Genomic DNA, 23,888 nt, shown 5'->3' on the forward strand with positions numbered 1-23,888 from the left:
TAGGTCGGAGTATGCAAATGGGACAGTAGTTTTGGTTGGGAAAGAACAACAGAGAGGGTGAGTCTACCTGCCAACGATAGGCCTCTCGAGGATCGGGTCAGGGTCAAAAGGCTGCGCTCGCTCGCCGCCAGCAACCAGGTCGCTCCAGTACAAAGTGTCGCCTCGACGAAGCACACGGCCCCGTTTGGCGGACGAAGAAGGAGCTGAAGAGCTCCTGTGCCCATTGTTCAGAGCCATGTTCGAGTCGTGAGCGGGTGGATAGCCAGCGCCGCGCGAGTCTCGAAGCATGTACTGCTGTGGTTGCTGCAAGTGGTGCGCCGCGTTGATCTCAGCCTTTTCGGCTTCCAGTTCGTCTTCGTCCATCCCGAACTGCAGCCGGTAAATGTCTCGACGTGACACGTTACTGTGGCGGAACAGCTCCAGCTGCGACGTCTGGTCGAAGTTCTCATCCAAGAGAGCTTCAGCATGAGTGGCTATTGGACTCCGCTGCGCTTGAGCAGCAGCAGCAGTAGGGGTGGGCTGGGCTCGAACGCCCGGCTCGCCTGGAATGTAGCGACGCTCGCGGACTGCAATTTCGGAGCAGTGCAGCACTGTGCGGTGACCGTTGGAGCTCCTCGAGTGCTTCATCACGCTGCTCGTACAGCGGGCACACGGCGAGATGATGTTGTACCCCACCTGCGCTCCGCACCCGTAGCAACCCAGGCTCTGCGTCAGGCACTGGCACGTTCGCTCCACCGGCGGCTCGTTCGGGTCCATGCCGCCGTGGAAAGTCGAACCTGCAAAGAACGGTCCGCAGGTTGAAGGAACAATGTCGGTGCTGTACAAAGTGATGTTGGGCTTGAGCAGCAGGACTGCCTTCATCCCGCGGTCACTCAAGAAGTTGCCGCAGTGTTTGCAGTTGAGCAAATACACCTTGTGCTGTGCCTCCTTGCTGCATGGCTGCGCGTTGGAGGCTGCGTTGGAGGATCCAGTCTGAGAGCTGCTGGAGGTGCTGCGGTGCGGCTGTGGTGCAGACTGGCGTGACGAGGACGACGGCTGCTGCCGACGTTCCAGATGCGACTGCAGCGCTTCGCGCGTGCGATACAGCTCAGCCTCATGCATCGTTGAGGTGCTCTGCGATGGAGAAAGTTGATGGAACGCTTCGGCGCGAGGAGGTCGAGATGTCGGGTAAGGCGCAGACCTCTCGTAGCTCGGCGAGCGCAACGAGGTGTTGACAGCAGAACGAGTAGAGCTGGTCCTAGAGCTCGAGGTTGGGATAGGAGCAACTGCGTAGGTTGGGCGAGGCAGTTGGGGCCAAGAAGGCAGCAGCGAGGCGGTTGAGTGCACGGTTGACCGAGGCGTCGCAGATCTGTCGGACATGAGCTTGCGCAGACTCAATGAAGCCAACGTGGACTTTCGGCGTGGAACAACCTGCTGTGCGTGGCCTCAGTCTAGCTTCAAAGGCAGCAAACGAGGTGAGTCTGCGCAACGGTCTGTCTCGATGATGATGCTGGTTTGCAGTGTCGCGATCGAGAGCAATGAAGAGATGCGATGTGGCTGGTGGTTACGGTGGTCAAGGAGTTGTAGCGCAGCGTTTGTATGGTGAGAACTGAGTCGCTAGTCGTCTTTTGTACTTGTCGTCTTTTGTGCAGCAATGCAGTAACGGCTAGAAGTGGATATGCTGGCGAGTTGGAGATTTCTAACAACGGAGGATGGTGATCAGGGGATAGTGATTAGAAAGCTGCGATGGTAAGGGCACGAGAACGACAACGAGTTGAGCGATGGTAGTGGTGTGAGGAGATGGTGTGGCGGAGAGAAGGTGGGGAAGAAGGTGTAGTTGTATAGGTCCGGTGATGGAGAGCAGAAGGAAAGGAAGCCTGGACGATGTGTGCAGCACTAGGAGTACAAAATGCAGAGGAGCGGGTACAGGTCGGCTAGAGCACAATGAGCGTAGACCCAAGGGGAGTGACACTTGACCGGCAGGACAGCAGTACAAGGCGGGAGGAAGCAGACTCAAGCGATCAACGAGCGACAAGCGAGACAGGCCGGGGCTCAGACGGAGATGAAGCGAAACGGGTCGAGAACAAGCGAACAAGGCTGTCTCGCCGTCAGCTACCGTGGCCGGCAAAGGACCGCAGCGAGCAAGCAACCACGAGCGCGACGAGGAGAAAACGACCGAGCTAGACGCCTGATGGGCTATGAGGTGCAGGGCGCGGCGATGCAGGAGCAAAAGGGGAGGGAGCGGCAAACGACAACGCCCAGGAGGAGCAAGCGCCGAGCGAGCTTTGATTGAAAACCACACGCTAGTAACTCATGCAACGCAAGGACCCCACCATCGCGAAAGGGGGCAGCGACACAAGGAAAAACTGCTTGTCACACACGTCCGATCCACTGCAGGGCAGTGCAGTGCGGTGGAAGGAGGGTCCGGCCTGCACGCCGGGGCTCTGGGGGAAATCGCTAACGGCGTGCGGTGTGCTTGACCTTGCAGTACGAGCGAGGCAATGATGCCGGCAAGGAAAGTGAGACAGCTTCGAAATCATGATGGCAATCGCAGACGACATGGACAATCAAACGGTCGGCCTGGCGGGGGATTTCTTTTTCTTGGACACGATCAAGCTCCGTGAGACAGGTTGTGACAGGAAGCGTAAGATGCGGAAGCAGCACCTCGCAAGAATATATGTCGGGGTCTGGACGCTCTGAATCTGCATCTACCGCTGTTGTGTGCGGTTCGGCTGCTCTGAGACTACAGACGAGCTGCAGGGTCAGAGACAATTGCAGCAGAAGCACGAGTGGGAACACAAGGAGAGATTTCTTGCTACACTAGCATAAAGGGAGCAGACGAAAGAACGAGCGAGCTGACAAGCGCAGCAAACCCTGCATCAGCCCTCGAAACCATCCAACACACGCACGCAGACACGCAGCCAAAAAGAAAGGAGCAAGCGATTCATTCGAGCCCCTCGGACTCGGCCTGCCCAAGTCTCAGACAAGACCCAGGATTCAAACTTGAGCTTAGTGCCGGTGATTATTCGGCCCGTCGCTTCGGGCGATACACGAGCGTGGTTCGGCCTGAATGGGTGCAGATTGTCGCATTCCGGGACACGTCTGCGAGGCGCTAACGTACTTGCCTAATTTGCATGAAAGGGTGCTTGCTTGGTCTTGCAGTCTGGCTCTCAATTGCAAGACGCATTGCACTCTTGCTGTCGGGGTAGCGCCAACAGGGTGACCAGGCTAAGGAAGGACGAGAGATGCTGCAAGGCTTTGAGACCACCAGTAACTTGACCTCGAGCTCATTCAAGGCAAAGTGGGAGCAACGCCATAGGCTTGAGGCGCAACTGGCCAGGCACGGTTGACGAAGGCGCTCTCTTGGCTCTGAAGATTGCAGCGAGGATGAAGCCTTTTTTGCTTTTGCGAGGGGCACGAGGGCGTAAGAATCTCGGTGGCTTGGGTGGGCCTCGTCACACTCAGCCAGTCCTTTTGATCCCGCCACCCAATTTTACAGTGTCCGACACCGGCGAGCCAACACCGACTGGCGGTGTTTTGTTCGTTCCCCTCTCTGCTCTCACAGACAGACAAATCCGGTCTGACCTCGTTGGCTGTAGGTGCACTCTTTGCTCCCCAAGCGCGCCCCTCATTCTCGGCATACTCAGGATACCGAGCAAGTTCCTGATGAACATGCCGGCGAATTTGTACAGGTTTCGGTCGGTTTACGATTGTTTCGGATGGGAAAAAGTCGAAATCAGCGCCGAACGCGGCTTGGTCGCGACCAAGACAGGAAAGGAAATGCTGAGCTAAGCTGATCTTCACCAAGCTATATCAGTTCAACACTGGTGTGCAAGACGCATCTGTGATCAGCCATGTGTTCACACGAGGCAGGCATTATACAGACTCGACCATCTATGCAAGTTGCTGCATTCGATCAGACGTTCGAATGCCATGCTGACTTGAGGGAGCCTGGCGGAGAAGGAATCCATAGACAGCCAAAAATCGAGATCGAGACCACAAAGAAAAAACAAAGCTTGTTGCCCTGCGTCTTGTGTGCCTGATTGACTGCGGCGGAGTGTCAAGTTTCGAATATAAACACCGATGTCGTCGAGCAAGGAGAAAGAGCGACGAGGGCGAAGCAGGCAAAAATTTCAGCCATCAGTTTCGAACAACGCAGATACAAATGCGGCTGTGAAACATCGAATAGTTCGCCACACCATCATCGTTGCAATAATTCCAACACTAAGTGACGGATACAAGACCGTAAAGGGCATTCAAAGGCAACTTCAACCTGAGCTTGAAGCCATTCCTTCACCGGCTGGCTGTATGAACGCAAATGTAGATCGTAAGGCCGCAAGCCAGACGTGTCGAACCTGAGAGACGATCACAAGATCGACAGCGGGACGGCCCTCACTTACAGTACCGCGAGAAGAAGCAACCGCACCCGTCTCGGGACCTCGCTCGACAGAGCCCTTCGTTATTCTGCGTCGCCCGGTTGAGCGGCGTACGTTGACCGTACTTGGTCGCTGACGTTACGGCATCAGAGAGACCGCTTGCTGGCATCGGACGAAGGTGGCCTGTTGTGCCGGCCGCGGCAACAAATCGTGATAGGGCAATACAGTCTCTGGCTGCTCCTGCACAGTGTTGCTAGCTTCTTTTGCACCATGCTGCCCCGAGGCCGCGTGGCCCCTTCTGGGTCTCTCGTGACTAGAGGCCCAACAGTCACGCCGCGGCCAATAAAGAGCTGCGGCCCAGCGGCTAAGGCTGCCTACCATCGTCAAGGTCAATTCATGCATCGTCTTCACGCCATCGAGGGTGGCACTTCAACCCTGAAGACGAGGAAACCGTCCTGAAACCGTCTCCCCCCGAACCTTGCCCGGGTGCATGTCATCGCCAAGATGCTTGGAAGTCCCCTTGACAGCATATTGTGGCAAGTGCCGAGCATCAAACTACGATCGCCAGCTGTCACTGATTGAAACAAGCCTGTAAGGAGACTTTTGTCGCAAACGCTTGAGAAATTAACGTTAAGGCTGTGCTGACTTGAAACGGTCCAGACCTTTGAGCACGAACTCGCTAGCGTCCAGACGAGACTCGATTCAATGGTACTGGCCTACAAAGCTCTCAGCCCTAATCTCGGCGATCTTACCTAGTAGCTCCGAGCAGATTCGACACGCAGTGGGCTCGCTCGTCGCAACAAGCCACGGGGCGTCTGAGGTCGACGTCGCCAACAGGCTGTCGGGCAACATGCGAGGCGCTGAAGCGTGCAATCGAACAGCAATGGTGCCTATCCTGATGCTGCCAAATCGAAGCGAGATCACGACCGGATCTGCGTGCTTTGCTAAGCCATTTGTGGCGGCTCCCTCGTGGCAGAAGCTGAAGCAGCGTTTACTAGGCGGTCGTCATCTTGTGGCAACAGCAATCAATCGGTGGGATGCCTTGTCCGCCGGGCTATGTCAAGACGGAGGCTGCGGACCAAAACCGACGAGAGGCCGCCGCCCTATGGAGTCCGCTCAGAGAAGCGACATGACTCGGTCTTGGCTCGGACTACCTTTGTCGCCGTGCATCCGGCGTCGGACACTGTGCTCCATCACGTCGGGCATTTCATCAATCCTTTCCCAAGCTTTATCGAGGCGAGACGAAGCACTTGTCAGTTGCAATCCGTGTCTTCCTACCGAGCCTCGGGAAGCGCCGAACAGTCAATTGCGGCTTAAATTGTCGTGTGATTGACCAAAAGACTTCGGCTGGGAGAAGCCAAAAATAGGAGAATAGGCTTGCTCACACAGGCTTGCCGCGGCAACGCAGGCCTCAGCCATGTCTCACGTTTCGTTCGCGAGCCTCTGCCGAAGACTGGCAGACGTACAAACGCATTTCTATGGCTCCTCGAGGTGCGACGTCGGTCCGATGCCCCCCGCCCCTGTACTCCAACACGCGAGGCAGTTCAGATGTGACAGGCCCCCGTGACATGCACTAGCGCGTGCAGAAAAGCGTCTAGAGAGGCATGTGTTGGATCCAGATGCGACCATGCCATCAACGAGGAGGTGGTGGTGGCCTTTCGTCTGGAGCCAAGGACATCGAGGACGTCGCCTGCCCCACGGCCGTCTCGGTCGCTCTCGACGAAACAAAGTGTGGAGCCGACGAGGACCAAGCCACATTTTCCTGACCCGACGCCCGCCTCGCCAATCCAAGCAGCCGCAGCTGCATGCAAGGACACGGGCGCACCCAACACTTATTCCCCCGCAATCCTGCATGCTGCCATCGCAGGCTTCCTTGCATCTAATCGCTGCTTTGCTTCGAACGCTGTCTCCCACTCGGCGGGAAGGGAACACGGCGTCCTTCGCCAAAAGCCCGACGGAAATCCGGAATTGCGGCGGTACCAGTTGATCTGGATGTCGCGATGACGGCAGTGGTTGCGACATGCGAGTCTCTACACCAACGAGAAACCAACTTGAGCGGCTCTGCGGAACGTCGCAAGGCTTCTGCTTTTCGCAGGCCCGGAATCCGGTGGTTTCTCCTCTGCAGGCCACGCCAACCAACGGAATCTCTGCATGTCTCAAGGAAGGGGTCGCTTGTCAGAGTCGCATAGAGAAAATTTCGTCTTGGCTGCATCCATGCCTCAAATCTGCTGGGAAATTTTCGAGAGCGCCCGATGATCGCACCAGTTTACCACTGATTACATAATCCCACCCCTACTTCAAGGCTCAGCATCTCTCACACCAAGTATTGCTCAGCCGTGTCGGCACGGAGAGCACGCTTCGACGCACTCAGCGCAGTCAATCGACTCGTCAAGCTGATTGAACGTCATTTGCAGAACTGCGAGACAAACTGCACCTTGTAGAGCTGGCAGTGTGAAAGGAATCAGAGAACACCTGGAGCACAAGACGTCGAAAAATTGAAAAAGAGGTGAGAGGTAAGGTTAGCGCATTTGACTCCAGCAGCACAAGGACAACAGTAGAGTAACAAGCTCCTCCGAGGTCGCAATACCCACCCTTGGTGCTGGGCACATCGTCAGTACCCGTTCGGGTAATCGCCTCCTTGATAGCCAGAGCGAGAGCCTTGAAGGCCGACTCGGAACGGTGGTGGTCGTTGTCGCCGCGCAGGCAGTCGACGTGCAGTGTGACACCAGCCTCCATGGCAAAGCTGTGGAATACGTGCGGGATCATCTCGCAGCTCAGGTCGCCGATCTTTTCGCGCTTGAGCCCGAGCTCAGCGACGCAGTAAGGGCGCGAGCTGATGTCGATCACCGCACGGCTGAGCGCCTCGTCGAGCGGTGCGTGGCCCGTTCCGTATCGCTTGATGCCCTTGACCGGTCCCAGGGCTTTCTTGAATGCTGCGCCAAGCGCGAGTGCACAGTCTTCGGCAGTGTGGTGGTCGTCGATGTACAGATCGCCGTGGCATGCCAGCGTCAGCGACATCCCACCGTGCTTGGCCAGCGCGTGAAGCATCTACCGTTATTACGGGAAGAAGAAATGTCAGCGTACTTGACACCACCGCTTCACCCTCGACCCTGAAAATCTTCTACTTACGTGGTCCAAGAAGCCAACTCCAGTCTTGACATTGATCGTCTGTGGCGCAAACGTAGGGTGCGTATCCAACGAAAGCGAAACCTCGATCTTGGTCTCGTTGGTCACGCGCGAGACAGTGGCACTGCGCGCCTCGAACGTTCCTGCAGAAGTGGTTGACGCCATCTGGATGTCTGCGTATCACGGTCAGGACGAGATTGATGGGAGGTGACGGCGATAAGGCAAGCAAGCCTGGAAATGACTCGCTCGCTCCACACAAGTTTCGCAATTTCTTCCAACTGCGACCCTGAGGCGCGAACAGCTCCGAGATCCGAGCTTATTTTCCAATGCCACAACGCTCATTGGAGAACAGCACAGACGTCCTCGTTCTGTTTCATACGGCTTCAAGGCCTTTGGGTATAATTAATTCATAGTCTCGTATGAGCATACCTTTGATGGTAAGGTGACGCATATACAGAAAGGGAGTAATTGTAACGAGCACCTAGAGCATGCCACTCAGAATGCGCGATGCGATTCTGACTCGCCTTCGCACCTTACGATCAGGTCTTTGGAACAGCGCTTCGTCAACGACATCCTTTGCATCCTTCTCCAGCGTCGCATACTCCTCTTTGAACCTTTGTGAGAGCTCCTTCGAGCGCGTCGAGATCAAAAACGTGCACTCCAGATCCAGATCAGCTGATCGTGAGCCGTAGTTGCTGGAGCCAACGTGGACCATGGTGGGAGCTGCTGTTTCCTCAGGCCCTTCTGCCGGTGGAGGGTAATACCATATCCCTTTCGCATGGTAGGTCCATCCGTCCTTTTTCCATTCTCGGATCTCTACGCCTCCTTGATCGGGGTCCCTGCCATCCTGCTTCCAAAGCCCTTTGGAACGTCGTAGCGCGTTCCAGAACCGGTACTCGTACCAAGTGTACGCCTCTGGGATCCAGCCCGAGACGCCTTTGGACTGAAAGAAGCCGTTTGCTTCGGGCGCGGCGCAGATAATTTTAACAATGGCGCTCTGGGCAGCTTTGGCGCGCAGCAAGAGCTTCTTGTACGGGTCGTAGAGGGAAAAGTATCCAGATGTCAGCGCCAGGGTCGGCGGTCGTCCCTCTTGCCGAGGAGCATCGAGAGCCAATTCGATGATTTGTGGAATCCCACGAGTCTCCTGCCTGATCTTCAAGGGACCCATTTGAAGCAACGGAAGTAGCAGAGTGTCGACATCTTTGCTGCCCTTGCTTGTCTCAGTTGCGGGCACCAGCGAACGGCTGTGCCACTGGCGGGTGAATTCCTCGACCGCGCCCGACGCTGCGTCCGTCCATCCGGATTCTGGATAGGCCTGCATTTCTGTCTGTTCGACCAACGGAGGTGTAGAGTCTTTGCCTCCGTCCCATATTAGCTTCCAGTCTGGGCTCGTGCGTTGGGCCTCGGTCGAGACCTCCACTGGCCTCGCTTCGAGCTTGAAGCTGAATTGCCCGACAAGTTGGACGAGCGAATGGAGGTAGTTGGCGATGTCCTCGTGATCCTCGACGAGCAAGTATCGGTCCCTTCGATTGGTAAAGTAGTCTCGACTGAGGTTGGCACCACTGAGTACGATGTCGTTGTCGAATCCGTAGATCTTCATGTGCTGTAGCCCCCAACCTTCGTTGAATCGTTTGCCTACGATCTTCTTGAGCCACCCTTTGAGGTTCGGTGTGTGATAGAGCCGTATACTGACTCGTTCCGGAAATTGAGCTTGTAGGCGAGAAACCAAGCTGGCGCAAGAGGGAGTGGGTGCAGACTCTCGTGTTCCTCGCAGCGCATCGACGAGAATGGAAAGCTGCAACGATGCATTCCGACGAAGTGCTGACTCTAAATGTTCGATCAGCTCCGTTTCTTCCTTTCCAATGTAGAGTGAGGCGAGGAAAATACGATCCTTGGCCCCGGCGATCTTTTCCTTCAATGTTTCGCAGAAATGTGATGGGTCTTTAAGCAGCTGAAGTTGCTCCCCAGAGGCAGCAAAGAGAGGCAGCTGGAACTCGTCTGCCACACGCCTTGTTAGAAAGTGCGGGTCTTGCGCAGCTTCGCTCGTAGGAGTGTCCGAGGAATGGGAAGAGGAACCTATTTCGGCGCTGGGGTAAAGTGGTCGACGACTTGTTGAAGCGATGCTGCGATGCAGTGGGACTGATCTTCTAGGCAGAACTCCTGCAACCACAGATCGTACACCGGTGGTGCAAGGTGTCCGCAAGGGCCGGAACATGCGAGGTGTGGCCATTCTCGCTATTGAAGGCGATCTCGATACCTCGTCCAAAGGAAGGTGAAGGCAATGAGGTCGTCTATCCCTTGCCAGCTTCGAATCTTCGAGCTGCACTCACAAGCTGAACAAAGTCGTGACCTTTTCATAAAGTGGAGGAAATTCTAGCCCGAAATCCGGAGATTGCTCGCCATTTCAAGCTAAGTTTAACAGAGCTGAGGCCCGCTTTGTCGTGTGTGATCGGGCATGCGCGTCGTCGTTGTGGAGCTGCAGCCAAATCTCGAGAGTTCAACACTTTCAGCTTCTTCGTCATCCTTCCGACCATCACCATCAGCTGCATCTCTATCGCCAAGCTCACGTCGCACTTTCACATACCAGGGAGATCTCAGTTCACTACCAACCGAACCCTGCCATTCTCCGCACCCCTGTCAGCTCACGAATAAGGACATAGACACAAGGACGCTGCAAGCATGCCAGCCACAACACAAGAGGTAAGTCCCAAGCAGAGTCAAGTGTTACCCCCGTAATAGTGTCTTGTAAACGGCCACTGACAATAGCTCTTTTCCTCACGCTCAACAGACGATCAGCCTCTCGAGCACAAATGTCATCATCCACCCACTCGTGCTTCTCTCAGTAACGGACCATGCTTCGAGATCGGCGTCGGGTCCGCGCAAGCGAGCCGTTGGTGTACTTTTGGGCCAGGAGCTCAACAACGGCAAGACGATCAATGTCGCCAACTCTTTCGCTGTGCCATTCGAGGAGGACGAGCGAGATGCCAAGACGTGGTTCTTGGATCATGACTACATCAGTGGCATGATGGAGATGTTCAAGAAGGTCAATGCACGCGAGAAGATGGTGGGATGGTACCACACAGGCCCGCGACTGCGCTCGTCGGATCTCGAGATCAACGAGCTGATGAAGCGTTTCATTCCACGACCCGTCATGGTCATCGTCAACCCAAGGCAGAGGGATGTGGGTATTCCTACAGATGCATACTTTGCTGTCGAGGAGATTAAGGACGACGGAACGGCGACACAAAAGACGTTTATGCATGTGCCAAGCACCATCGAGGCAGAAGAGGCGGAGGAGATCGGTGTCGAGCATCTACTGCGAGACATTCGCGACACAACAGCAGTGGGCACGCTTTCGACACGTGTATCGAGCCAGCTCTCGAGCTTGCGCGGATTGCAGTCGCGGCTGCTCGAGATTCGAGATTACTTGCAAGCAGTGGTCGAGGGAAAGCTTCCGGTCAACCACCAGATTATCTACGACCTCCAGGACATCTTCAATCTGCTGCCCGACTTGGACAAGAATCACGAGGCGGCCAAGTCGTTTGCAGTCGACAACAATGACCGACTGCTCATCGTCTACCTGTCGAGTCTGATCCGTGCCGTGATCGCACTGCACGGTCTGATCAACAACCGACGCGAAAACGAGAAGGGCGAAGAGGAGGCGTCCAACAGGATCACCAACGGGACCTCGGCAGGCGGCAAGGAAGCCGCAGAGGACGCCAAGAAGGATGAGGCTAAGGAAGAGAAGAAGAAGGATTAAACGTGTCTGAGACATGTATAAGCATTGTACTCCATTGGCAATCACACTTTACCCCACCTCGACTGACCTTAGAGCGCCGCTCGAAGAAAGTGGTCGAGCTCGACCATGTCTGGCAGCCGATCCGAGATTGGCCGTCGGAAGCTTTTCGTGTGATCTCGGGCTGTTCTTCGTTGATGCTGCTGTTGACTGGATCAGCGGACGGCAACCCACTCGATGACGCCAGCCTGTGAATCCGTTCGTCTACAATGAGCAAATGACCTTTGCGAGTCGAAACGGTTTGAGCACAGGCGTCAGAAGGATCGAGCCTCACAACGCACGCGCCATCCCTTGCTCGTGGATAAAAGTCCGAACCTCCACTTGCTTCGCCTGCAACGGAAAGTTTTTCTGTTGGTGATTCACCACCTGCATAACGTGCTGGAACCTTTCGGCAGAGCCTTGAAGCTGTCGGAGCAACCGCGAGGGAAACGGAGCAGGTCTTGCTTTCCTTTCTCCCACGAAGAGCATTCCGACCAAGAATGTTAAGCACCTTGCGCACGCCCGAGCCGCCAAGTCAGGAGCTGCTGCTGCGCTGGTTCAAGGCGCAATCGCAGCTCTTGGCCGAAGAACGAAAGGAGGAGCAAGCTCAGTCGAAGCTACTGCTCTCCAAGACAGCACCCAAGCTTCTCGAAAGGCACGGTCTGGCGCTGCTTGGCTTGGGGGTCGCTTCCATTCGCATCGGTGTTGGCGCAAAAGTATTGGTCGAGCTCGAAAGGCCGACGGCACACCACGCTTCGCCAAAGTTCCCACCTCACACGTTCCGCACGGGGGACCTGGCAGCTATCCTGGACAACGGTGCTGAACCACAAGCTACAACTGAATCAGGTGTGATTCAGGGTGTTGTGTACAAGGTCAACGATGCCCGGATCGTGCTCGCGATCAGTGACGGCAAAAGGCCAGCTGGCGTGAAGGGTCAGACGCAAGACGGTCAAAACAAGCGCGATGCTCGCAGCGGAGACAGCAGCAAGGTTTCGGGTAGCGATCTCGATCTGCCGGAGCGTATCAGAATCGTCAAGGTGGCCAACGAAAGCACATATGATCGCATGGAAGTGACGCTCGATAAGCTGGCCAAGGCGCTTGGTGTGCCACTGGCCGCCTCCTTGACTTCGAACGCGGACTCTTCAGCAGAAGAGGCCGAGACCGCAGCATCCTCATCATCCGCATCGGCAAATGCAACGAGCCTCATGCGCAGCCTGTTCGGTCTAGCTCAGCCGACCTGGCACACAACCGATCTCCCGCTGCCGCCCTTCAACCAAAACCTCAACGACACGCAGCTCAACGCCATCCGCTACGCCCTCTCCGCCGACCATTTTAGTCTCATCCACGGGCCCCCAGGCACAGGTAAAACAACAGCGATCGTCGAACTGATCATGCAGATCGTCGCCTCCAACTCTGGTGCCGCAGAAGAAGGCGTGCCTGTTCGGGTCCTCGTCTGTGGCGCCTCTAACTTGGCGGTCGACAACATCCTCGAACGGCTCGTGGGCGTGCCCGAACATCGCGATGTCTTCAAAAAGAAAGGAGTAGGCATCACGCGTATCGGACACCCCGCCCGTGTCGTCGCCAATCTGCAGAGCTCCACACTGGACGCGCAATGCACACAGTCCGCGGAAGCGCAGCTGGTCAAGGACATTAGCAAGGAGATCGAGTCGATCATGGCCGAGCTCAAGCCTACGGCTGCTCCGGCAGGGAACAAGTCTACCAAAGGCAAGCCCAAGGTGCGAGGGTCCGATCGGAAGAAGCGCTGGGAGGAGGTGCGTGAGTTGCGCAAGGAGCTGAGGCGGCGAGATCGGAAAGTGACGAGCAGTGTCCTGGATCGAGCTCAGGTCGTGCTGGCTACGTGTCACACAGCGGGGGGCAAGCAGCTGGCGTACCGTCAGTACGACTGGATAATCATCGACGAAGCGTGTCAAGCACTAGAGGTGGCTTGCTGGATTCCAATCCTCAAAGCGCGAGAGGGAGCCAAGCTGGTACTTGCTGGCGACCACTTGCAACTTCCTCCCACGGTCAAGTCAACTGTCATTGCACCACGCAAAACGATCAGAAAGCGGAAGGACGCCGGCAGCAAGGACAATTCAAGCACCACAACAAAGAGCAGCATCACGGACGTCAAGAGCAACGACTTCTCTGGTGCCGCTCGACAAACAGAAGCTGAAGTCAAAGCGGAAGGTGACGATGGCGACGAAGGATCCGGCGATGCAGAAGCGGACGACGCCGAGCTCGCCGAAAAGTTCGCGTCCGTGTCCCTTCAAACCAACGTGCCTACACGCCTGCGTCTGCCTCGGTCGCTCGAGACAACGCTGTTCTCCCGCGCACTCGGCATGTACGGCCCGGGCATCAAATCGCTCCTCTCGATCCAATACCGCATGAACACCGACATCATGGCCTTCCCCAACACGGAGCTGTACGAGGGCAAACTATCAGCACACACCTCTTGTGCCGACATTCGCCTCTCTGATCTCCCAAACCTCTCGCTCCACTCGTCTGCCACTGCCGCTGACGAAGACGAGCAAGAGCTGCTCGCCCCCGTCGTGTTTTACGATACATCTGGTTGCGAGTTTTACGAAACGACGCCGGCACCCGAAGAAACGGTGCTGCTGGCAGACTCGAAATCCAATCCGCACGAAGTCGAGCTCGTCGTCAAGCACCTCGAAGACCTCTTTGCGCGCGGAGTGCATGCATCGCAGGTGACCGTCCTCGCGCCGTACTCTGCGCAGGTGGCACTCTTGCATTCCACCATCCGATCGCATCGCTTCATCGCACCCTTCACAGGCACCAGCACGAGCAGCAGCGGGAAGAAGAACACCGACACGGAAACCGTGATCAACGCCGACGAGATTGAATTGGGAACTGTCGACTCGATGCAGGGTCGGGAGAAGGATGTGGTGGTGCTGAGCTTGGTGCGCAGCAATGCCGAGCAGCAGGTCGGCTTCTTGGCGCAGAAGAAGCGGCTCAACGTGGCCATTACCAGGGCCAAGAGGCAGCTGGTCGTGATTGGCGATGCAGAGACCATTGCCGGTGCCAAGGATTTGCCGGACCGGTTCCTGCCCAACTATATGGAGTGGTTGGATGCCCATGCTGTCGTGCATCCTGTCGTCGCCACGCTCTAACCGCACAAAACACAAACAAAATCCGCAGTTCGCCGACATCACACCTGTTCAACAAGAGCAACAAACCTGTTTTTGCTTCCTTCATTAAGCCTGCATAAGGACAGCTCTGTGTGCACACAATTTAGATTGAGGCTGCCGGAAGGTTCGAATCAGGCATCCTTGTCGAGCAGCACAAGCCGCCACTTGTTCTCTGCCAGCTCGAGCTTCGGTCTCGGGATCCTCCGATTGGCGATAGCCCTAAACGACATTGCGGCGAGCATCGGATTCTCAGCCACCTGCCCACCCAAGATCTCCTGCTCAAACCTCACCAACTGCTCGAACCGCTCATCGTCATCCGACTGACTGAAGCTCCACAGCAGCTCCACGGCCTTGCCCGCCTGCTTCTCAAACGCCTCCAGCGCCGCCGAGACCTCCTTCGCTCTCGCCCGGATCTGAGCCGTCGCAGCGCAGAGCAGATGGGGTAAGAGCTTGGCCGTCTCAAGCTGCACCGCCCCCAAGCGTTCCTTGATGAGCTTCTGAACCGATCCATAGAGATAGTCCTCTTCGAAAACCGTGCCCTTTTTGCCGATGGCTTTTTGGCGTTCGGCCTTCTTCTTGAGCTTGGCCTCCTTCTTGCGGCTGCCGGACTTGGTGCTGAACGTGGCGAGCGATGATTGGGCCGAGGCGATCGAGGCGGCGCGCGTGTAGCGCGTGAACTGCGTCATCTGCGTCGACGTGTCGGACATGATGTCGAGATTGTCCAGTGCTGGGTCGTTTTCGCCGTCGCCGTACAGCCCGGCGCTGCCGTCCGCAAGCGCAGCCGCACGCTTGTCCCGCAGCTCGCGGATGCGCTCGAGCTGCTTGCCCAGCTGCTCATCCATCTCGCCCACATCGTCGACGAGCGTAGATGCAGCTTCGACAAGCAGCGGATGCAGCGTCACTTCGACCAGATCCTGTCGGCCGTACGTAGTCAAGATACGTTTGGCTTCCGAGAAATCACCTCCGCGGCTCAGGAGGGTGACGGCCTGCTCGACGTCCCGCACGTAATCCAGGCAGACACGCGCAGCCTCGGTGTAGCGACGCGATGTCTCGAGCTCGTCGACAAAGGTCTTCGCTAGCGCGACGATCTCGGCTGCGGGAAGTTTCTCGACGAACGCGAGACGGATGGCTTCGGCCCAATTCGTGCTCTGAAGGTAGGCGTCGAGTGCTTTCCTGTTCTTGCCGGCGAGCTGGAACGCCGTCCCCGCATCGTCGAACTTGCGCCTCGTCACTAGGTACTCCCCGAACAAGTCGTACGCGTCTCGGAGCCGACTACCTCCTTCAGCCGTGAACAGCTCGAGCGCCTCGTGGTACAGCTTGTGCTTGTCCACGTACTGCAGAGCTTCCCGATGGTTTGCAGACCCAGCGCGCACCAGCCACGACAAGGCCTTCGCGTGACGCCCCAGGTGGTCGTCGATGCGGAATTTCTGATACTCGGGCGGCGACAGGCTGCGAAGCTCGCGCAGGAACGGCAAGTACTCGCGTGGATCTTTGCGCTTGGCGTGCTGCGCCACCATGAGCGTCAGCGTGAAGTCATACATGCCGAGAGCCACGTCGAACAGCTTGTCGGCGTCGGCAAGGAAGATGATGTATTTCACAGCCTCCTCGGTCGTCTCGGGATCTTGCTCCTTGAGTCGCAGGAGGAGCGATAGCCCCGCTTCGTAGTCGGCCGGCTTGTTGCGCACATGCGTCGTGAGGATCGACTGAATGTACTTGCGCGAGTCGAGCTTCTCCAGCTCAGCACGGATCGCATCGCAGACTTTGTTCACCTTGCCTTCCGGCGATCTTGCCGTCGCAGACGTCTGCGACGAGAGAGGCTTGTACAGCGTAGTCGTGACATCTTCGTCTCGCAGACCAGACAGGAAGAGGTTGAGATAATCGACGTCGGCAACCTGCTTGACAAAGGTCGTCACATTGTTCATGAATGCCTCCGGATCGTGATCGTAGATAATGTTGACGTCCATACGGTGCGTGCGGCAGATGCGGAAAGCAGCACCGTAGCGCTTTGCATCGATGTTGCGCCGCACGACCTCGAGTACGAGCGGTCGAGGATAGATGGTCTCGAGATTGCCACGAGGCATCTGGAGGATGAGCGACATTGCCGAAGGCACCGCAGTGACGATTCGACTGCCGCGCTCTACCCTTCTGCCTAGATCGATCGCTTCTGACCCGGATGCTTCTCGCGTGTCATCGGCCGCCATCCACAGCAGGGCGGTGAGCGGCAGGAAGCGCGCCTCGTGCGCCGTGTTGGTCCAGACCAAGAAGCTGCCTACCAGAGTAAAGGAGCTAGCATCCTTCGCGATCACTTGGCTTTCGGCGAGCAATCGGCCGTTGGAGGCAAGACCGATGATCTTGCTTTGCTGTCCTGACCTGCCGCTAGCGAGCACACGCAAGTCGGGACAGAATCGCTCGAGCTTGGTTACGAGCTGCAGGCCGCTTTCGTCGATGACATGTACCGCACCATCCTCAGTCTCGATGTAGAAGTTTGGCGGTGCTTTCGAAATAGGCACAAATGGATCCGACACGATTCTTTTCTTGCCATGCCCCGTGATCTTCACCGTGTTGTGCGTGTGGACTTTGAACTCTGCTGCATCGTGAGTCTGTGTCAGGTCAAAGCGGTCGACGCTGGCACCGTGAGGGTCGGAGCTCAGGACCGCAATCGAGATCTTGCACGATTTGCCGTCGCTGAGCGAAGAAGTCGCCCAGCCTGCAACTGCGATCTGACTTGCATTTGCTACCTGCCCATGTGTGCGCTTGACCTGCACTGTGGCAATGAGCTTTGGCTCCGCAACATCCTTGCCTCCCACTTTCAGCTCGCCGCCAAGAACGCCCCAGTCAAACCGCCAGATCTGAACATGACCGTTCTGGAAGACAACCGCCATGATACCGACAGCTTCATCAGCAGAACGACCGGGGAGCTGCGACCAGGCGGTATGGCAAGGAACAGTGACAGCTGCTGCCGCACTCGGCTGCATCGACGCATCGGCAGGAGGCAGAAGCAAACTGAGCGAAGCCATAGGTGGAGGAACGTTCTGCATGCGGAAAGGCGTCAGCAATATCGCAGCACCATCGGCGACAGCTACGCAGGCTACATCGACAGGAGGTCGCCCGGCAGATACAACCGTCTCGTGTGCGAAATAACGCTGCTCCACGCCGTGTGTGTATGCGATGAGCAGGTGCAATGGGTCCTCTGGATGCCACTTTACCTGCTCCACGCTGTTGCTCGAGACCGAGGCGATGATCTCCTGCTTGAGGTACCAGTGGTAGTTGCCCGTAGTGTAGATCTGAACCACGTCGTGTTCAGACCCTTCTTGCGCAGCAGCAGCTCCGTCAGCCCTGGTGAGCCACACAGCAAGGGCTGAGCCGTCAGCATTCCAGGCGAGCTCCCGAACAAGATGCGTCCTCGTCCATGCACCTTGCTGTTGCGAAGTGTTCCAGCCCAGCTGGGAGCCTTCGGGCTGCGAGGCTGATTCCTCTCGCAAGCTGAACTCGCCGTGCCGGAGACCATTGCGCTCGAAAAAGACCACGTCGTGTCGTCCCTTGCGGCCCTGACTCCACATTTGTCCTTCCACACCCGATGGGCCGAATCTCTGTGTACTAGCGATAAGATTTCCGGCGGGTCGGTATGCAAGGGTATGAGAGAGACCTCTCACAGATGGATCACATGTCGATGACAACGCACCTGTTCGCGAGTAGATGCGGATGATCCTGTGCCATGCTACTTGCTCCAAGCTGGTTGATGAAGAGGAGTGAAAAGGTTCGAGCGAATTGATTGCGAAAAAGGCACCATCGCCACGCCAGCTGATGCGTGGTCGCCCGTCGTCATCTGGCAACCTCGGTCCTCGAGTGTCGGTCTTGCTCTCCTTTGCGGCAGCAGCAGCAGCCGCAGCCGCTGCTGCAGCCGCCTTTCCTTCGGATCCGTGGAACTGTGTCGCCTTGCTGCCCCATCCCACATCGACAGCTTCGTCCTCGCCAAACTCATCGGTGCGCAGGCTAAGCTCGGAAAGAACTTCAAAGTCTCGAGTCATGAGAAGCACCTTTTCGCCCTCCCTCCTTCCTGTCGACGAGCCGTTTTCGGACGTCTCGCAGGTGACAATGACGAGCAACTCGTCATCTGGACTCCAGCAGGCAGCTGCAATGCCTTGCTCGATAGTACCCACTACGGAAGGCTCGATTGCCGGTGCGTCGTCTTGCAGGCTGTCTGCGAACAGAGGCAGCAGAAGCAAGTCGCCGCCCGCCGACACGGTGCAAAGAGCGGACTTGTTCTGCACCTCCTGCCCGCCATCAGAGAGATAGTGCAAGTTGATTACGTCGCCAGCCGTGCGGCCTGAGGTGGAAGCAACAGCGGTCGAAGAACCGGGCAGTGGTTGCAGACGCCCGGGTACGAGCAGAGAGTTGAATTGCGTGAAATCTTGACCATCTTTGCTTGCTCTGAGGAATCTGAGAGCGACGTCTGCTGAAGAAGGTGAGGTGCGTGATGTGGCGACTGCGTAGATGCAAGCATCGTCCAGATCAATTGCCGTGGCTTCAATCCTGTGGGAGTCCGACGCCAGCGCTATCGCTCGATGCGACAAGATGGAGAGATTGCGCATGGCCGCTTATTGAGACCGTCCACTGAGCTTTCACTGTGACGTATCGGCCATCCACTGATGGAGTAAAGGGTAGAAGAACGCAGAGAGGTAGAGATGGTTGCAGGAAGACCGTTGGAAGGCGGTTGACATCCTTAGGGTGCTTCTTCCAAATCTTGTAATATTGTGGATCTTCCTATTTTTGAGCTTTTTGCTCCACTTTTTTTTTTTGTTGCGCAAAAAAAATTCGCCGAGTTTGGAGGCAGCTTTATGTTACAAAGCCAAACCCATCGACCGGACGAGACTGATCAGCATGTCACGAGACCCACAGCTAGGCCGGGATATGGCTGTTCAATGGTTGCGCACACTTCTCGCCACACACAAAAGGAGACTGAAACAGCATAGAGATTAGAGATCAACATAGAAATAGTAGAGGTAATAGAGGAACAGAAAAACAGAGATATGCGAAATGCGACAAAGATATATATACAGAGAGGGGGGACAGCGACAGAGACAGTGAGATTGCGAAAGATGCAAAATGGACACACCATTTGCGTTTGATGTGCCAACAACCATCCGGCTAGAAGTCCGGGAAAAGGTCGGCGTAAGGATCGTGGTGCCCTAGATCGGTGCCAGAGAGGCCGGGTGTGGCGCTCGGCCTTGCTGGCTCATACTTGCTGAAGTTGGACGTATCGCCCGGCCGTCCGAGGTAAGGGATGATAGGTGGAGGGATCCTGTTCTCCTGCAACGCTTGCCAATCCACGCCATGGAACCAGGCATGCTTTTTTACGTCGTCGGCGCCACCGCGAAGATTGCCAAGACGCCTGCTACGATCGGCATTCAGGAGACCTGAGATGAGGTCACGCGAGACGGGGTCAATCTCTTCGGGGAAAACCAGCTTCCCCGCCAGGATCTTTTCGTAGATGAGGATCGGATTCGGATCGTAGAATGGCGGATAGCCAGCCAGCATTTCGAAGAGCAAAATGCCCAACGACCACCAGTCGACAGCGCTACTGTGACCGCTGCATTGGATGATCTCCGGCGCCAGATACTCAGGCGTACCGCAAAGAGTCCAGGTGCGGTCTTGCACCTCCTTGGCAAAACCAAAGTCCGTGATCTTGGTGTAGCCACTCGAGTCGATCAGAAGATTCTCTGGCTTCAGATCTCGATATACCACCTGCTTGTTATGCAGATATTCGATTGCGAGCACGATGGTCGAGATGTAGAAGCGAGCCACATCCGCCGAGAACCGACCTGCACGGCGAAGGTAGGAGAAGATCTCGCCACCCACGACGTACTCCATGAGCATGTAGCAGTTTTTGCTGTCCTGGAACGAGGCAATTATGTTGACTAGGAACGGATGATCGACCTTGGCAAGGATGCTACGCTCGCTTTGGACATGCGAGACCTGCTTGAGCTTGACAATGTCCGCCTTGGCCAGCACCTTGAGCGCAAAGTAGGCCGAACGATCCGCAGCGTCGCCGTCTTTGAGACGAACCAGCAACACGCGACCGAACGTACCCGTGCCCAGCGTCTCGATGACCTCAAAGTCCGACAGCGAGTAAGGGGCTTTGCAAGACGATCGGGTGGCGGATTTGGCCGGCTCGCAAGCCTGAGGGAGAAGGTCGAATGCAGCCAGTCCGTCGGTCGACGATGGCGTAGGTAGGTACGTAGACGATGCCAAGGAGGAAGGCATGGAAGAGCTCATCGGTGACGCCGATGCGTGCTCGACTTCCAGAGTGGAGGGTCCGAGCGAGGGACTCGACCGCGCATCCAGATTGACTTCGGTCATTTCCACATCGACCAACGCAGAGGCAGGAACGAGCGCTGGCTTCTCCGCTGCGACAAGTTCCTGCGCCGGGGCAGATTCGACCGAAATGGTGGGTATTGAATTAGGAGACGAGGGAGATCGTGGCAGAATATCGAGGTAGCCTTGTGATTTTGCTGATGTTTGGGGTTCATGACTGATGTCTCCTCGGTGTTGTTGCTGCCTGCGCTTCTTAGCTCGTCTCACGGCGAGCTTTCCTAGACGTGTCGAGGCTGGGAAGGCCTCGAGCGGTGTCCATCCATCCTCGTCCTGGAAACGGATGCCGTCTTGCAGCTCCATGGCCTGACGACCGTGAGCTTCGACATGCCAACCGGGCGAGACGCCGGGCACCAGCTGAGGTTCTGGTGGTACGAGCGATGTGCGACGAACGATGGCTTCCAGCGCCTCCTCCGACCGACGCCGAGCCGTGGATTGACTGGCGCGGCGCTCCCCATCCGCGTTGCGGCTCATCATGAGCGGCTGCATGGTATCCGATTTATCCAGCGAACGTCGAGTAGTTGTGGCTGCGGACGGGCGAGCCGGCGCAGTGTCGACGCGCGGCAAGGAAGAGTCCTGCGACATTTGCAACCCGCCGACAAAGGTCTGTAGACCAGGCACGAAACGAGCGCGCGAAGAGCTGGGAAGCGAGTGCGGCCGCGAAGAGGTTGGTGCTGAGGCACACTCTCCATTCTCGTCGACGAAGCTGAGGCGGCGCTGCTTGCCCTGAGCTGTGCTGTTGGTTGACGCGAACTGAGTCAATGATGATGTTGAAACGCCATGCGTCACATCGAATCCTCTGCTAGAAGACGACGGACCATCCTGAACGGCATCTTCGTAGGATCGTTTGAGTGACATGGCGGACTACTGGCCTATACTGAAGGGCTGAGATGAGGCTCAATATGATGATGGTTGGGTTGAGATGAAAGCTGCTCCCTGCGAGTGGTGAAGAATCAACAGCTGGTGCTGGTCAGGTCTACGAGTGTCCGCGAGCGTCGTGCGGAAATGGAGCGCAGGAACAGGTGCAGGCGAAGATTTGCTGGTGAAGAGACAGTTGCAATCGCATGGATTGGCGAAAAACCGTGAAGGACAGCTCGCCTAGCAGCTGCAGTGCATTGTGAGGGGTAGACACAGGGGCTAGCGCTTCCGAGCTGCTTGTGATGAAGGATGATATGGTTTAAAGACGAGAGTGACTGGGGCGAAATGAGATGAGGCGAAGGAAGGCGGAAGGCGGAAGGCGGAATGCTCTTGTGAACAACGCAACCGCTTCTCTTTGTCCTAGTCGATCGTTTCCCGGTAGAGTGTACAGCTAGGGCGGGTGGGCTTGATGCAAGCTAAAGCGACCAAAGCAGTGGACCGAGATGGCAAACAATGCGTGCAGTGGGTGGGCAGAGTCGTTAGCGTGCCCGGACAGAGTTGGTAGCGTGAAGCTAATGACGTTTGTAAGGCGAGGTGGGATGCAGCAGATGAAGTGGCCGCGTTGTGTGCTGCGACATGGAATGCAAACAGCTGTCTTCTGCGCGTCGGAAGGGAGAAGGACAGCAGAGCTGGGCGAGGTGATGAGGTATTATGAGCGATGAGAGACGGGAGGTTGCTGTGGGTGTGGGTCTGCTCGACAGCGGATGTAAGAGAGACTAGAGAGAAAGAGAGAGGACAGGCGGGCTGTGGACGCTGGCGCCCACCTACAGTTCGGATCGACCACGATTGCAGCCGTTGAAGACTTGGTTCAATCCACAGTTAAGCGATGGCGAGGAGAAGAGGGGCGAGAGGGGAAGTGGCGGGGCAGCGTTGCATCTCCCACAAGCGAGGGCAAAGGCGTTTTACACTGAGGTTGAACGACGCCAGAGACAAAATTAAAGAGCGAGCGCAGCGGGGAGGGTCAGAGGGTTCTGCAGAGAATTTTTATTTAGTAGCAAGTTAGTGCGCTCTTTACCATGAAACTATGAAGACTATTCTATGCTTCGTCCATACTGTACAGCTCCAGCGAGAAGCGAGGCAACACAAAAATCAAAAATAAATCACAGCATGGGGGAAGCGCTCGATGAATCACACTGTGGGCGGACGTCTGCTGCACGCACTTAAGCGATCACAGCGTCTGTTTCGAAGCGAGTCGACAAGTGTCATTTCTTTGGAGACGTTGAGTTCAGCAGCAGAACAGTCGGCATCCGCTGCCGCTCGTCTTCGGTCCCCCACACCCAGAGACCAGTAAAGAGGTCCTCTATTCGCGCCGTTGATATACGGCTGTGACGAGGGATCGGCCCGCGTAAAGTCTCGGCCTTCAAAGAGCTGGCAAGACACACATACGCATATGTTTCCAACAACGTCAAGAAACCAGAGACAAGTTGCTGGCGTAGACCGAAGCGGGAGCGAGCAAGCCTCCCAGCAATTCGAAATTCGAGCGAAGGCTCTGCAACGGAAAATAAAAATGGCAAGCTTTCTTCGCCCCACCGCGGCTGAAAAACAAAAAAAAAAAAAAAAACAAAAAACAAAAAACAAAAAAAAAAAAAAAAAAAAAAAAAAAAGAGAGAGAAAAGAAAAAGCTAGAAAGAAGGCGGCGGGAGAGGGGCCCGACTGCCTCTGCTTCTGCTTCTCGAAGCTGCTTCTGTACCGCTCTTGATCGCAAGTGGTTCCGTCGGTAAAAATCCAATCTCGACGCTCGCAAGCTCGGAACGGGCCCAGTGTCCTCTGTGAGTTAGCTCTGTCTGTCTCACAGCCGAGACTGAGCCGAGCCGACCGGTGAACGGCGTCCCAACTGTGCTCTTGTCCCTTTCTGGTTCCCGCCTCGGACTGCTCCGAAATGTCTCCTGACGATTAAGAGAGGTCCACCAAGGCGAATGCGCAACAGATGTTGGTCGAGTTGGCCTGCCTTGGGTGATGTGCCGAACGGTCTCTCATTTCTCAAGAAGGCCTTTCAACAAGAATAAGTCTTTTTCTGCCCGTGTCGAGAGATCCGGCCAAGAGCTGAGCTGATGTGCTCGTTCTCGCGCTCTGCTCTTGACTCTCACGTTGAGAGGCTGTCGTAGGGCCGAGCTGTTGAAATGGGCTGGTTTTGAAAGCGAAAGGAGGTCGGCATCGGACTCGCGTCCGTTTGGTCGCCGCTTCATCGACACCTCG

General features: G+C 56.4%; 6 protein-coding genes across 6 annotated transcripts; 2 read left to right on the top strand and 4 right to left on the bottom strand.

Moving 5' to 3' along the window:
• Positions 1 to 63: 63 nt before the first annotated feature.
• On the bottom strand, positions 64 to 1,359 carry EX895_006167 (uncharacterized protein; the record flags this gene model as incomplete). The annotated part of the gene is made up of 1 exon (XM_029886759.1): positions 64 to 1,359. One exon carries the CDS (start codon positions 1,357 to 1,359, stop codon positions 64 to 66), a length of 1,296 nt encoding a protein of 431 aa, XP_029737072.1.
• A 5,457-nt stretch (positions 1,360 to 6,816) lies between these two features.
• Positions 6,817 to 9,081, bottom strand: EX895_006168 (uncharacterized protein; the record flags this gene model as incomplete). The annotated part of the gene is made up of 4 exons (XM_029886760.1): positions 6,817 to 6,827; positions 6,947 to 7,403; positions 7,485 to 7,654; positions 8,019 to 9,081. 4 exons carry the CDS (start codon positions 9,079 to 9,081, stop codon positions 6,817 to 6,819), a joined length of 1,701 nt encoding a protein of 566 aa, XP_029737073.1.
• A 1,079-nt stretch (positions 9,082 to 10,160) lies between these two features.
• Positions 10,161 to 11,241, top strand: EX895_006169 (uncharacterized protein; the record flags this gene model as incomplete). Its single annotated transcript, XM_029886761.1, has 2 exons — positions 10,161 to 10,181; positions 10,270 to 11,241. The coding sequence occupies 2 exons, from the start codon at positions 10,161 to 10,163 to the stop codon at positions 11,239 to 11,241; spliced, it is 993 nt and encodes a 330-aa protein (XP_029737074.1).
• A 515-nt stretch (positions 11,242 to 11,756) lies between these two features.
• Positions 11,757 to 14,384, top strand: EX895_006170 (uncharacterized protein; the record flags this gene model as incomplete). The annotated part of the gene is made up of 1 exon (XM_029886762.1): positions 11,757 to 14,384. The coding sequence occupies one exon, from the start codon at positions 11,757 to 11,759 to the stop codon at positions 14,382 to 14,384; it is 2,628 nt and encodes an 875-aa protein (XP_029737075.1).
• Positions 14,385 to 14,533: 149 nt separating this feature from the next.
• Positions 14,534 to 18,994, bottom strand: EX895_006171 (uncharacterized protein; the record flags this gene model as incomplete). The annotated part of the gene is made up of 1 exon (XM_029886763.1): positions 14,534 to 18,994. One exon carries the CDS (start codon positions 18,992 to 18,994, stop codon positions 14,534 to 14,536), a length of 4,461 nt encoding a protein of 1,486 aa, XP_029737076.1.
• Positions 18,995 to 20,022: 1,028 nt separating this feature from the next.
• On the bottom strand, positions 20,023 to 21,632 carry EX895_006172 (uncharacterized protein; the record flags this gene model as incomplete). The annotated part of the gene is made up of 2 exons (XM_029886764.1): positions 20,023 to 20,063; positions 20,225 to 21,632. 2 exons carry the CDS (start codon positions 21,630 to 21,632, stop codon positions 20,023 to 20,025), a joined length of 1,449 nt encoding a protein of 482 aa, XP_029737077.1.
• Between the last annotated feature and the right edge of the window lie 2,256 nt (positions 21,633 to 23,888).

Source organism: Sporisorium graminicola, chromosome SGRAM_8 (assembly GCF_005498985.1).
Source record: "Sporisorium graminicola strain CBS 10092 chromosome SGRAM_8, whole genome shotgun sequence".
NCBI classification, from domain to species: domain Eukaryota; kingdom Fungi; phylum Basidiomycota; class Ustilaginomycetes; order Ustilaginales; family Ustilaginaceae; genus Sporisorium; species Sporisorium graminicola.